The 13,197-nt window shown below is 40.0% G+C and overlaps 1 protein-coding gene across 10 annotated transcripts in view; it reads right to left on the bottom strand.

Annotated features, from left to right (window-relative positions):
• Positions 1-5,736: 5,736 nt before the first annotated feature.
• Positions 5,737-13,197, bottom strand: part of MBTD1 (mbt domain containing 1) — a 93,713-nt gene continuing 86,252 nt past the window's right edge. For all 10 annotated transcript variants that reach the window (XM_053570464.1, XM_053570465.1, XM_053570463.1 and 7 more), the window contains one exon: positions 5,737-8,929. In XM_053570464.1, the coding sequence (XP_053426439.1) occupies positions 8,811-8,929 (119 nt within the window). In that variant the 3' untranslated portion in view covers positions 5,737-8,810. The remainder of the gene's footprint in view (positions 8,930-13,197) is intronic.

Below are 13,197 nucleotides of genomic sequence, written 5' to 3'. Positions count from 1 at the left end.
CTGTAAAATGGGGATAGTACCTACCAGTGTCATGCAAAATTAACTGAAATTATGTATATGAAGCAGTTAATAACAACTCAGTTCTTGGCCCATAGCTGGTACATAAATACTAGCCCTCAGTAAGGACTAGTGACAACCTGCTCAAAGAAACTAACACCTTTCTTAGCTTCTTCCCTAGGATGATTTACTTATGCTTCTTTCCTGGGCTAGATAACAATGGTTACCAGAGTCGTAACCTCTTCTTTTAAGGCTAATTTTGCCAGATGATGCTCAATAGCACCTATCAATACAAATCTGTAGCAGTTACCTAGAATCTAGCTTAACAATAATGAACTTATATGGATTTATGAAGTGGTTTCCTGTTAAGACTGGTGAAAGCTAAGTGCTGCTATATGTGACTTGGTACTGTTTTATGCATAGTTATACTAAATATATAATGACTGATAAGATATAAATGTTATTTGGTCCCTACCACTGGTTCCTGGCACACAGCTCCTAAAACCCTTGGAATCTCTGAAGTGATAATTTCTTTGCATACTAATGAGATATGCCTAGAAGCTTCTGGGTAGTCACCCCCAACCTCCAGGCAGGAGAGGCTCACAAATGGCCATTTACACAATCATGCCTATGTAAGTGAGAGTATCTGTAAAACCCCAAAAGGATAGGGCTTGGGGACCCCTGGCTGAAATGCTTGGAGGATGCTGTGCCTGGAGGCATAGGAGCTCCATGTCCCCGTAGACATACCTCACCTTATGCATTTCTTTCCTCTCCTCTGGATCCTTTTTCATTTAAATTTTTGTTTATTTTGAGATAAGAGTCTCACTTTGTTGACCTCAGTAGAGTGCTATGGCATCAGAGCTCCCAGCAACCTCAAACTCCTGGGCTTAGGCGATCCTCTTGCCTCAGCCTCTGGAGTAGTGGGGACTATGCGTGCTGGCCACAATGCCCAGCTATTTTTTTTTTTTTGTGAGCTGGGGTCTCGCCCTTGTTCAGGCTGGTCTCAAGGCAATTCACCCACTCGGCCTTCCAGAATGCTGGGATTACAGGCGTGAGCCACTGCGCCCTGCCTGTTTTTCATTTTTTAGAGACAGTATCTCACTGGGTTGCCCAGGTTGGACTCAAACTTATCTATGCACCTCAGCCTCCTGGGTAGCTGGGACTACAAATATGTGCCACCGTATTTGTATCCTTTATAAATAAACCAGTAAGTGTAAGTAAAGTGTTCTCTTGAGTTTTGGAGCCTCTCTGGCAAATTAATTGAATTCAAGGAGGGGTCACGGGGACCCTGATTTTTTAAGTTTTAAATTTTTACTTTTTTTGAGACAGATTCTCATTTTGTCGCTCTTGGTAAGAGTGCCAGAGCATCATAGCTCATAGCAACCTCAAACTCTTGGGCTCGTTATTCTCTTGCCTCAGCCTCTCAAGTAGCTGGGACTAAGCTCAGGCTGGTCTCAAAGTCGTGAGCTCAGGCAATCCACTGGGAACCACTGTGCCTAGCAGGGGACCCTGGTTTGTAGCTCCTCTGTAAGGACTCGTGACAACCTGGGGCTTGTGGAGCCTGCAGTGGGGCGCAGTCTTGAAGGACTTTTTTTTTTTTCCAGACAGTGTCTTTCTCCATCACCCTGGGTATACAGCTGTGGTGCTATAGCTCATAGCAACCGTAAACTCTTGGGCTCAAACGATTCTCTTGCCTCAGCCTCTTGAGTAGCCCACAAAGCCAGCTAATTTGTCTTTTTTTTGAGACAGAGCCTCAAGTTGTCACACTGGGTGGAGCGCTATGGCATCACAGCTCACAGCAACCTCCAACTCTTGGGCTTAAGCAATTTTCTTGCCTCAGCCTCCCAAGTAACTAGGATTACAGGCGCCCACCATGATGCTTGGCTTTTTTGGTTGTAGCTGTTGTTACTGTTTGGCAGGCCCAGATGGATTCGAACCCGTCCAGCTCTGGTATATATGTGGCTGGCGCCTTAGCTGCTTGAGCTACAAGCACCGAGCCTAATTTTTCTATTTTTAGTAGAAATGATCTCTTTCTCAGTCTGGTCTCGAACTCTTGAGTTCAAGAGATCCTCTCGCCTGGGCCTCTCAGAGAACTAGGATCATAGGCTTGAGCCACCACACCCAGCCAAAGGACTGAGCTCTTAACCTGTGGGATCTGATGCTGTCTCCAGTGTCAGAATTGAATTAGGTGATGTTAACTTCTTGGTCCATGGCAAATGATCCCCGCACATTCGGAGTCAGAAGTGTTGATGTTAGTTACTGGAAGAGAAGAAACAGTTCCTTTTTACTTTCAGGATGAAGTAACAGCTTGGTATTAAAAAAAAGTGTCAGCATTCTTATTTTAAGTGAATAATGGATGCCAGGTGAGGTGGCTCATGCCTGTAATCCCAACACTTGGGAGGTGGAGGCAGATGGATTGCCTGAGCTCACAGGTTCGAGACCAGTCTGAGCCAGAGTGAGACCCTGCCTCTAAAAATAGCCAGGGAGCCTACTTGGCAGACACCTGTAGTCCCACCTACTTGGGATGCTGAGGCAAGAGGATCACTTGGACCCAAGAGTTTGAGGTTGCTGTGAGCTATGACTTAACGGCACTCTACGAAGGGTGACAAAGTGAGACTGTCTCAAAAAACAAAAACAAAAAACACCACCAAAAATGTACAAGTGAACAATGGACAAGAAATTTAACATCTTAAAACATTTTATTTTTCGGGGCGGCGCCTGTGGCTCAGTGAGTAGGGCACTGGCCCCATATACCAAGGGTGGTGGGTTCAAACCCAGCCCCTGCCAAACTGCAACATACAATAGCTGGGCGTTGTGGCAGGCGCCTGTAGTCCCAGCTACTTGGGAGGCTGAGGCAAGAGAATTGGCTAAGCCCAGAAGCTGGAGGTTGCTGTGAGCTGAGTGACGCCATAGCACTCATACTGAGGGCGATAAAGTGAGACTCTGTCTCTAAAAAAAAACAAAAAACAAAACATTTTATTTTTCAATTTCAAATTTAATTCATGCGTGCTTCTATATACTACATACTCATTAGAGTTACACGGAAGTCTGATTATTAAAAGGATAGATCCTGGGACAGAGCCTGAAAACCTGCTTTTCAAGGTGATACTTACACATGTTGGTTCAGGTGCCTGGTTTAGGAAGAGCAGTTAGGTACAGGCTTAACTGTTAGGGCTGAAGAATTATACATGAAATGAGTTCATTGCATCTTTACAATTTTTGGGAAGCTGGCACGAGTGTCCCCATTTTACAACCAAGAAAACTGAGCCAAGTTACATAATTAACCAGTGAAGGTAGAACCAGCTTCCAACCCAAGTGGCTGGCTTCACACTCCAGACTCACGGCCATTATGCTTTACTACCTTTGTATAATTTTCTATGTGACATGAGAAATGGAGTTGATTTGGAGAGCTCAGAGAAGACTTTAGACTTAATCTGATAGAACTGAAAGAGTAAGCAGAAGATTAATGTGCTGCAGCTCAGAAGGCTGGGTTTAGGACAGTTCATTCAGGACCTTTTATGATTTCAATAAGCCTTTAAAAAAAACACATAGTAAATGCATTACCTTTATGTCATCTGTCCCTTGTCGATAGGCAAACCCTATTTCGGCCTGTGGGACTTGGAATCCCTAACGGGTCAAAAACCATTACCCTAGCCTTACTAGCAGTTGGTAAAAAGGAAGTATCAATAGTTCTTCCCTCCTTGAGTTCAATTAATTTGCCAGAGAAGCTCACAGAACTCAAGGAAATACTTCTTCTACACTTACTGGTTTATTAATAAAGGATATAGCCAGGCTCAGTGGCATGCATCTGTAGTCCCAGCTACCCGGGAGGCTAAGGTAGGAAGATCGCTTGAGATCAGGAGTTTGAGTTTAGCCTGGGTAACCCAGTGAGACAGTCTTTAAAAAATCAAATATAGGGCTTGATGCCTGTGGCTCAAGCGGCTAAGGAGCCAGCCACATACACCTGAGCTGGCGGGTTCGAATCCAGCCCGGGACTGCCAAACAACGACGGCTGCAACCAAAAAATAGCTAAGCATTGTGGTGGGTGCCTGTGGTCCCAGCTACTTGGGAGGCAGAGGCAGGGGAATCGCTTGAGCCCTGGAGTTGGCAGTTGCTGTGAGCTGTGATGTCACAGCACTCTACCCAGGGCAACAGCTTGAGGCTCTGTCTTCAAAAAAAAAAAAAAAAAAAAATCAAATATAGGACACAGAAGAAGAAATGAATAGGGCAAGGTACATGTAATGCTTACCACAAGACCAGCTAAACAACACAATGCTAAAGTTACTTGTTTTGGAGAAATACTTGCTACTCTTTAATTCTGGGCATAATGTATCCCAGGGAACTAGTTTTCCAAGAGGCATATAATGGTTTAAAAAAATAACTATATATATATCTCTCTCTCTCTCTCAAAGCTCATGGGCTATGAAATAAGTGCCAACTTCGGAATTGCAGCTTCCCAGGGTAACTGTTCAAGCCATTTAAAGTAAAAAACACAGTACAATTTAGGTTCTTTTGTTTTTCTTGGAATTTTGTTGTTGTTGTTGTTGAGACAGGGTCCCACCCTATGCCCCTGAGCAGAGTGCAGTGGGCATGATAGCTCACTGCAACCTCAGACTTGGGCTGAGGGCACCCCACAGCCTCAGCCCTGCTGGGATTACAGGCGCTCACCTTGGCGCCCAGCTGAGTTTTTCCATTTTTTTCATGAGTTGGGTCTCACTGTAGCTCAGGTGAGTCTTGAGTGTCAACTCCCGAGCTCAAGCAATTCTCCCTCCTCAGCCTCCCAGTGCTGGGATTACAGGTGTGAGCTACCTCGCCCGGCTGTTTTTTTTTGGAATTTGTTATATTTCTTAGAAGTGTGAAATTAACCCTTGTAGGGACCCAAGCCATCTCATTACTATCTTACCTGTCCTACCTGTCCCTTTCTAATTCATAAAATTTGCTACAAACTGCTTTTGCAGTATAGGTTGAATAATCTTACTAAGAACCAGCTGTTGGTAAAAGGAGGGCTCTGCATTCCCATTTAATGTAAAGGGCAACAGTTAGCTGGGACATTTTATTTACATTCTATTGACTTTGATGCCGAGATTAATGGAATTAAAATACAAACAAAAAAAGGTCTCCTACTAACTAAACCATGCTAACCCCAAAACATGATGTTTTAGCTATAGTGACTTAATCTCTCCATAAGCTGTCTCCACTCACCCCTGCTCCTGCTGTGGTTTTCACCCTTTCCCTCCCTGCCTGTGAAATCCCACCTCCAACACAACTCTGTCTACCCAGATTCTCATTTCCCCTCACCAGTTCATAGTAAATTCTTCCTTATAGCACTCACGTGCTTGTTCTGCCTTAACAGATTACAGGTTCCTTGAGGAAGGGACTGATCTTTCACAGGGGCCTCTGACTGCTTATAGAAGGCAAGCGATAGGATGGTGCTTGTGGCTCAGTGAGTAGGGCACCAGCCCTATATATCGAGAGTGACGGGTTCAAACCGAGACTTGGCCAAACTGCAATAAAAAAATAGCCAGGCATTGTGGTGGGTGCCTGTAGTCCCAGCTACTTGGGAGGCTGAGGCAAGAATCATGTAAGCCCAAGAGCTGGAGGTTGATGTGAGCTGTGACACCACCGCACTATACCGAGGGTGACAAAGTGAGACTCTGTCTCTAAAAAAAAAAAAAAGGCAAGGAATAAACTTCCCCTCCATCCAAACAGAAGCATATTAAAGAGTCACTCAAATATAGCTTAACTTTAACATTTTATTTTGTGTAAAAAAGGGCAAATTTAGTGAATTATTTTCATCTTGTACACAAAGTTATAATTTTAATGCTTTTCACATCCATGCTGAAAATTTGCGATTTGGTAAAAATGAAAGGAACATAAATTTCTCTGAAGGAATTTTTCACGCCATTATATATACACTTCATGAGAAAGTTTCAAACACTTTCTCAATGCTCACGAGTTACCAAGAAAATAAAAGATTAAATTTATACAGATATTGATCTATATATCAAATACATACAGAAATGATGTAAAAACCTTATGCAGTTTACTTTGACCTCTGTCCTCAAAAGATTTGCCCAGGGACAGATACTTTTCTTTTGTATAAATGACTGTGGCTTTATTTAAAATATGAAAATCAAAGGAAGAAACCCAGTTTAATCACAGTATTTTTAAAATCCCTTCCCAATATTAAAGGATCATTACTAATATATAGCACCATAATACAAATATTGATGGGAGAGGGTATTCACATCACGCAAAATTAATAATAATAAAAACAAACAAACACTGAAAACCCGTGTTAGTATCCGTAGAATAAGAAGTTGATAACAGCTTTAGCTTTCCTCATACACAGCAAGGAAAGGGTTAAAGAGTTTAAACTACCAAAAGTCCCTAAATAATCCTAACAGGAAAAAAACAAAAACAAACCCAAGGTCAGCAGTACATTTGGAACCATAAAAGAGAATGGGGCTATTGAGTTGTACAACTTGAGTTATGGCTAAGACATATATCTCCTCTGCATTAATGTATTCTCTGTTCATCAGCAGTAGGAGTTAGAGTTTGAACAACAAAGAGGGCTTCAGATTGTGTTCAGACTGCAGGCAGTCCTTACCAACTTTTAAGTGTTGGTCACCAGATCAAGAAACACTTCATGACTAGGCAGGACACTCAGAGCCTGGTTTTGTTGTAGAATTGGAAGCTTATAAAACCTGGCTACAAATGAGCATTTCACAGAACTAATTACCAGGACTGACTGGCTCCAAATCATATCTCACCTGGTTTATTCAGTTCCCCATAGAGCCCCTAAACCCAGGGGACTGGTAGAGTAAGTACACCACGCAACAGGTTTTTTGTGCCCATACTGTAGAATCAGAGTCCTGGGTTTAATTCACTGAGCCTGAGAATAAAAACTGCTGGAACCTTTGCTTTGGAACGCTTCTAGGCTTTTAAGTTTGGGGGAAGATATTTTCAAAGTGAAAGATTCGGAAAGTGTGAGGATGTCAGATTTACAGTAGGTCCCTCTCAGTAATTTTAAGATAAATATCCAGTAATTTAACAGTTGAATTCACATATTTGACACATGAGAATCAACTTGCGTTGATGTGATCTGCATTTATGTCCCCGAAGAGTCAGTACTAAGAAATGGTGACATGCGATTCCATACATTCTTATACTATAAAGTAATAAATTTTACTTCCAGTAGCTACTATAAAACCTTATGTTAGTAACCCTTCTTGCATAGAATGAGGTAAACCTGTGCGTATTACCAATGCTATTATTCCCCAAAGTAGAACAATATTTTAGAAAATAAATTGCTGGTTTTTAACGTTCTATGCATTTAAAAATTCAAACAAAAATCTTACCTAAATGGTCTCCTGGGGCTTTCCATTAACATGTTTTAAAGCATTCCATAGGCTGAAGGACTGTAGAGGTTAATCATTTTGATTAATTTCTAATTAGCCCTACCTATATTCCAGAGGAGATGGTCAATATTACTACTCTGAAAAGGCCAGGCTAAGACCCAGAAGCACTTCTATAACAGATGCAATTAATTCCTGAGAGTTTAGTTTATGAACCTCACTGGTAAACGCTAGAGCTCTCTCATTCAGTCACAACTCAGTAGAAAGTTAGAAAATGCAGAGAGCAAACTTTTCACCAATTTACCCTTCTATCCATTTTTTAAAAGAAGCTATGCGAATTTTAAAACAGGGAATGTTCAAAATGGTCCAAATTGGTTACTGTTAAAATAAATTCTGAGTACAAAGACAAGTCATAATATATATGGAATTTTAAGAAAATTAAATTTTGTTTGAAATTAGTTTTCTTACAAATCAAGGATAGATAAAAGCAATGCTGGAATGATTTTGAAATATGAACTTATTTTGGCTTTGGATAACTCTCAATTTGATTTGCCTGGTAATACAGAACATCTGTCTTGGGGTGTGGTTATACCAAGTTATCTCACAGATGGAGGGAAATGGCAAAGAACTGATCAGAATCCCTTCGGTGGGGTATTTTTTTAGTAAGGAAAATAAAATAAAGTTAAGACAATATTGCATTTTCTCCAAACCCTCAACATGTAGACCGAGATCCTACATACCTTGTCAACCATTCCAGTTTAACACTTTAGTGTTAGGATAATTTTAATCGTTTTTTTTAATTAAAAGAACATGTAAAAGTATCTAGAGTTCTTCCAGTTTCATATAGAACTCCAAATAGCTTTTCACAAAATGAAAAATATTTCTGTACACACATTTAAAATGGGGTGCAATAAAATGCCAACAAGCAGAATTAATATCCCCTTCCATGATCTATGTGGTGATGAACCCTCCATGAGGGGTTCAGTTGCATATTTCTGCAGCAAAGGAAGCTGGAGATGTGACTGGCCTAACTTTTAAAATCCCCAAATCTCCCAATAGGTACCAAAAAGGTTCATTTGTAATGACAGTTCATTTGCATTTACAACTATATCCTTCTTAAATCATTTCCTTCAATCCTGCTACCTAAACTTTAATCTTACCAAAAGTTAGAATTTCAGTTCTTGTTAACAATGCACATAAATCCAAACTTGGAAAATATTACAAAATTCTTTCAAAAGCTTCAAATACAACACAAAAATTGTCCATCTTTATAAATTGAAAAATTTCCCCCCGCCCCGACTAAAATAGTTTCCCCACCCACCTGAAAAATCTGGAACTGAAATTTTCTATGTTTAGCAAAATGTCCCAGTAGAATAGCCCCACATCCAGCTGGATTGATTATAAATCAGTCCTGTGTAAAATCCTTCCCCTCCCACCCTCAGTTTCTGAGCCAATTCATGGCTCTTGTTTGATGTAGAAGTTGGCAGAGCCATTGCTTTCCTGATCAGATGCTCCTTGGAGGAAATTATAATCCTCTCCATCAAGCAACTCCTCCTTTAGCTGCAATGTAGTCACTGCAGGAAAAAGAAATATACATGAAATGTTACTAAGCCTTCCTGAGATATTCAGATTGCCTTTAATCTTCATGTTCCATCATCTTTACAGTTAATAAAGCCTCCTCACTTCTTCGTTAACTCTCCAAATTAAATTCCAGAAGTACAAGCATTCAATTAATTTTAATTTTCAAAGTATATTAGCAGTTAAGGAATTTCTGGAAAAAATACTGCGTATTGGACACTAAATAACTGATAGTTTCAATGAAATGTTCAAGGTAATAGTACTCAACAATCAGACAAGAATAATCAGCTTACGATAAAGTATTCACTTTTATGTCAATGTTTATACAAATGATGCTATTTCTTGTGTGGTTCTCAAGTATAATATATATTTACTAAGTACCAACACAACAAATACTTCAATATAGTGTTATTATTCCCAAGAAGTATCTTTAATTTTTAATTAATTAATTTCTTTTTTGAGGGTGAGTCTCAAGCTGTCGCCCTGGGTAGAGTGCCATATCATCATAGCTCACAGCAACCTCAACTCTTGGGCTCAAGTGATCCTCTTGCCTCTGTTTTTCTATTTTTAGTAGAGATGGGATCTCATTCTTGCTCAGGCTGGCCTCGAACTTGTGAGCTCAAGCAATCCACCTGCCTTGGCCTTCCAGAGTGCTAGGATTACAGGTGTGAGCCACTGTACCTGGCAGGAGTATCTTTATTAAAAAGACTCCCTTAAAGGAAAAACATATAAATCAAATATTAAATATTGTAACAAAATAAAATAGTATCTATAATATAAATTATAGGCCCATGGTTTTTTTTTTTTTTTGTAGAGACAGAGTCTCACTTTTCTGCCCTTGGTAGAGTGCCGTGGCGTCACACGGCTCACAGCAACCTCCAGCTCTTGGGCTTACGTGATTCTCTTGCCTCAGCCTCCTGAGCAGCTGGGACCACAGGCGCCCGCCACAACGCTCCGCCACTTTTTTGTTGCAGTTTGGCCGGGGCTGGGTTTGAATCCGCCACCCTTGGTATATGGGGCCGGCGCCCCACTCACTGAGCCACAGGCGCCGCCTAGGCCCATGGTTCTTTATCAATTTTACTGTATGTATATATATATGTGTGTGTGTGTGTGTTTTACTGTATATATATTTGCAGTTTTTGGCCATGGCTGGGCTGGAATCTGCCACCTCCGGCTTATGGGGCTGGTGCCCTACTCCTTTGAGCCATAGCCGCCACCAATTTTACTGTGTATTTTGAAACATGAGATGTCACATAAGTACCTTGAAACATGAGCCTCATATCCTTATAGGATCAGTAAACTTACTGGCTGCTATTCCTGTATCTGGGCATCTTGAGTCTCACTCAGGTCTACCATAGAGCTGACCATACTCAGGGCTGGCCATGACATTCACTGTGGTAACTACCTGCCGGCGCAGATATCTGGCACTAAATCAAAGGGAACAATCTTTTGTTTTTCTCTATTATATCTTTTTATTAGTAACTGGAGTGAAAAGATGAACATATGTGGAACGTAAGTTATGAACTGCTCAGACTAGGGGAAAAAAGTCAATTTACAAAGAGAATTAGGACTTTTTTTTTTTTTTTTTTGTAGAGACACAGTCTCACTTTATCACCCTCGGTAGAGTGCCATGGCATCACACAGCTCACAGCAACCTCCAGCTCCTGGGCTTAAGCGATTCTCTTGCCTCAGCCTCCCGAGTAGCTGGGACTACAGGCGCCCGCCACAACGCCCAGCTATTTTTTGGTTTGCAGTTCAGCAGGGGCCGGGTTTGAACCCGCCACCCTCGGTATATGGGGCCGGCGCCCTACCAACTGAGCCACAGGCGCCGCACGAGAATTAGGACTTAAGTATTGAAAAGGTAGTAAGCTATTGAAGTCTTCTCATGAAGCAATAACAGTGTCACTAGGTGGAATAGTATTAAAATGGCTACAATCTTTTTTTTTTTGAAACAGAGTCTTATTATGTTGCCCTCGGTAGAGTGCTGTAGCATTACAGCTCACAGCAACCTCAAGCTCTTGGGCTTAAGCAATTCTCTTCCCTCAGCCTCCCAAGTAGCTTAGCTGGGACTACAAGCGCCCTCCACAATGCCCAGCTATTTTTTTGTTGCAGTTATTTAGCTGGCCTGGGCTGGGTTCAAATCCACTACCCTCGTCGTTTGTGGTTGGCGACATAACCACTGTGATAATACGTGCTGAGCCAGAAAAATGGCTATGACTTTTAAAGTCAAATAGTGCAGCCACAAAATAAATGCTTCCCATTCTGATTTTCATTACAAATGATTAGGTTAAAAAATAATGGCCTTTAATATCTTACTTACTAATTTAAAGAATCGTTTTTTGAGAGATGGCAATTTATTTTATTTCACTTGTTTTGGTATTGGTGGTCAAATATTTAATAGCCCAAAGACAGAAAAGTGAATACACTGTCTAATAATAAAAGCAAAATAAAACCACTAATCAGACTGTTGAAAGATAAAGCAAACAGACTATGCATTTGTTCCTTTCTTTAAAAAAATTGTTTAGTATGATAAAAATGTTTTTAGAAAGAACACTATCAAGTATATAATTGTTACCCTTCTAATCTAACCAACATGCATTAAGTGTGAGGGACATTTAAATAAGACCATAAAAATAAACCATGGAAAATAAAATAAAACCTATGTTTCATTAAAGGTGCAGTACCCACAATAAAAGGTTGATTAAAACAGTGTCTTGTTATATGATGATTAGATGGCTAAATGAATGAAAAAGCATTATCGTGCTACAAGATCAAACATGTTCCATTCAAACAGATGTTTTTTTAAAACGTAAGAAAGATAAGTTGAGATTCAAAGCATATCCTGAAGCTATTTGCATTTACTGCTAACACAAATTTCTAGATTATCCTTCTAGTCATGTTAAATATGGAAATGATGTGCTTAAAAATGTCATTCAAAATAAAGGTGAAACATTCACTCAGATGTGGAATGCTTTAATGTAAAGCTTCACTGTTTTCATGGAATAAAACCTGTCTAGTATCTTCACACTAATCATGTTTTCTTTCCAGCCCTAATTCTTAATGGATGATGGATGAAAGAAGACACTTCCTGTAACCAAATGGGTTACTTTCTATACAAATTCATTTTCTTAGCCCTGTTTAAAAGTCAGTCACTTTTCTGACACTAAAATTTTAGGAGATAAACTACCCTAAATCACATTTTCCCAGCTATGAAGCCCATACGTAATAAACTCAACAGCTAATCAAACTCTAGCTTTCAGATAGTTAAGGTTGTAATGCAGTCCCTACATGTTCCACCAGAGTGAATCACACTAAACCCCACAAGATGTGTCCCCAGTTCAGATGCTGATGGAAGGAGGAAGTCATCAAGGAGAACAAGTTATTTCCATCTAGTACTCTTAAGTTCTTGGGTTTTGCCAATCCCAGAGGCCAAGTTCTCTTTCACATTAACCTGAAACTGCTCATAAAATGTGACGCATACCTCCAAAATCAGCTTAGTGTTTAATGAAATATATCCTAAAATACAATAAAAATTCTAAGGTAGTCAGAACTCACAACATCCATACTTACAGAGGCAAAAAAAGACTTTCATAAATAACAAGTACAAAAAGAAAAAAGCTAAGCAAACAGGAAAAGAAATTGGAATGGTCTTTAGATAGACTCTGAAGGTTTTTCCATTAAAGAGCAGGTGCCTTCCTATCTGTAATCCTAATCTGTCTTTCACACACAAAAAGTATGTATTGTAATTTCTTCTGGATGTAAAAATATCGGGGTGATCTTCAGAGAAACAGACTGGGAACGTGCAAGATGACAATATATTTTGAGGGAAGCAAAAGCTAAAGAGTGTATCTTAAAATGTCAAAAAAAAAAAAGGCTAAAAACTGCAGAGGCAAAAAAAATTTCAAAGGGAAGAATGAGAAGAAAACAGCTAGTTACTAAGTCACATCTAGGCTTTCAACATACAAAAGACATTTTAAAGAATGCTGATTAGATGAAACAGTTTTGTTTAAAAGTAATAGTTAAGATATGGCAGAATATATGCCATGGTAGACACAACTCTGGCTTTATAGCTTTGTGATCTATACCATGTATATAAAGTTCATCATACACAAGTAAAGCCTTTCTGATACCCTGTGATAATATCATGTTTGTTCTTAGCAATTGGAAAGGACAAAACCTTTTGCTGTCTTCCATATAAGCCCACCACTTTGGCCTAACCAATTAAACTGAAATCAAATGTCACTTCCCTAGTTAATCACTATAC

Source organism: Nycticebus coucang, chromosome 18, assembly GCF_027406575.1.
Source record: "Nycticebus coucang isolate mNycCou1 chromosome 18, mNycCou1.pri, whole genome shotgun sequence".
In the NCBI taxonomy this organism is placed as follows: Eukaryota; Metazoa; Chordata; class Mammalia; order Primates; family Lorisidae; genus Nycticebus; species Nycticebus coucang.
This window is presented reverse-complemented; position numbering and strand designations above follow the sequence as displayed.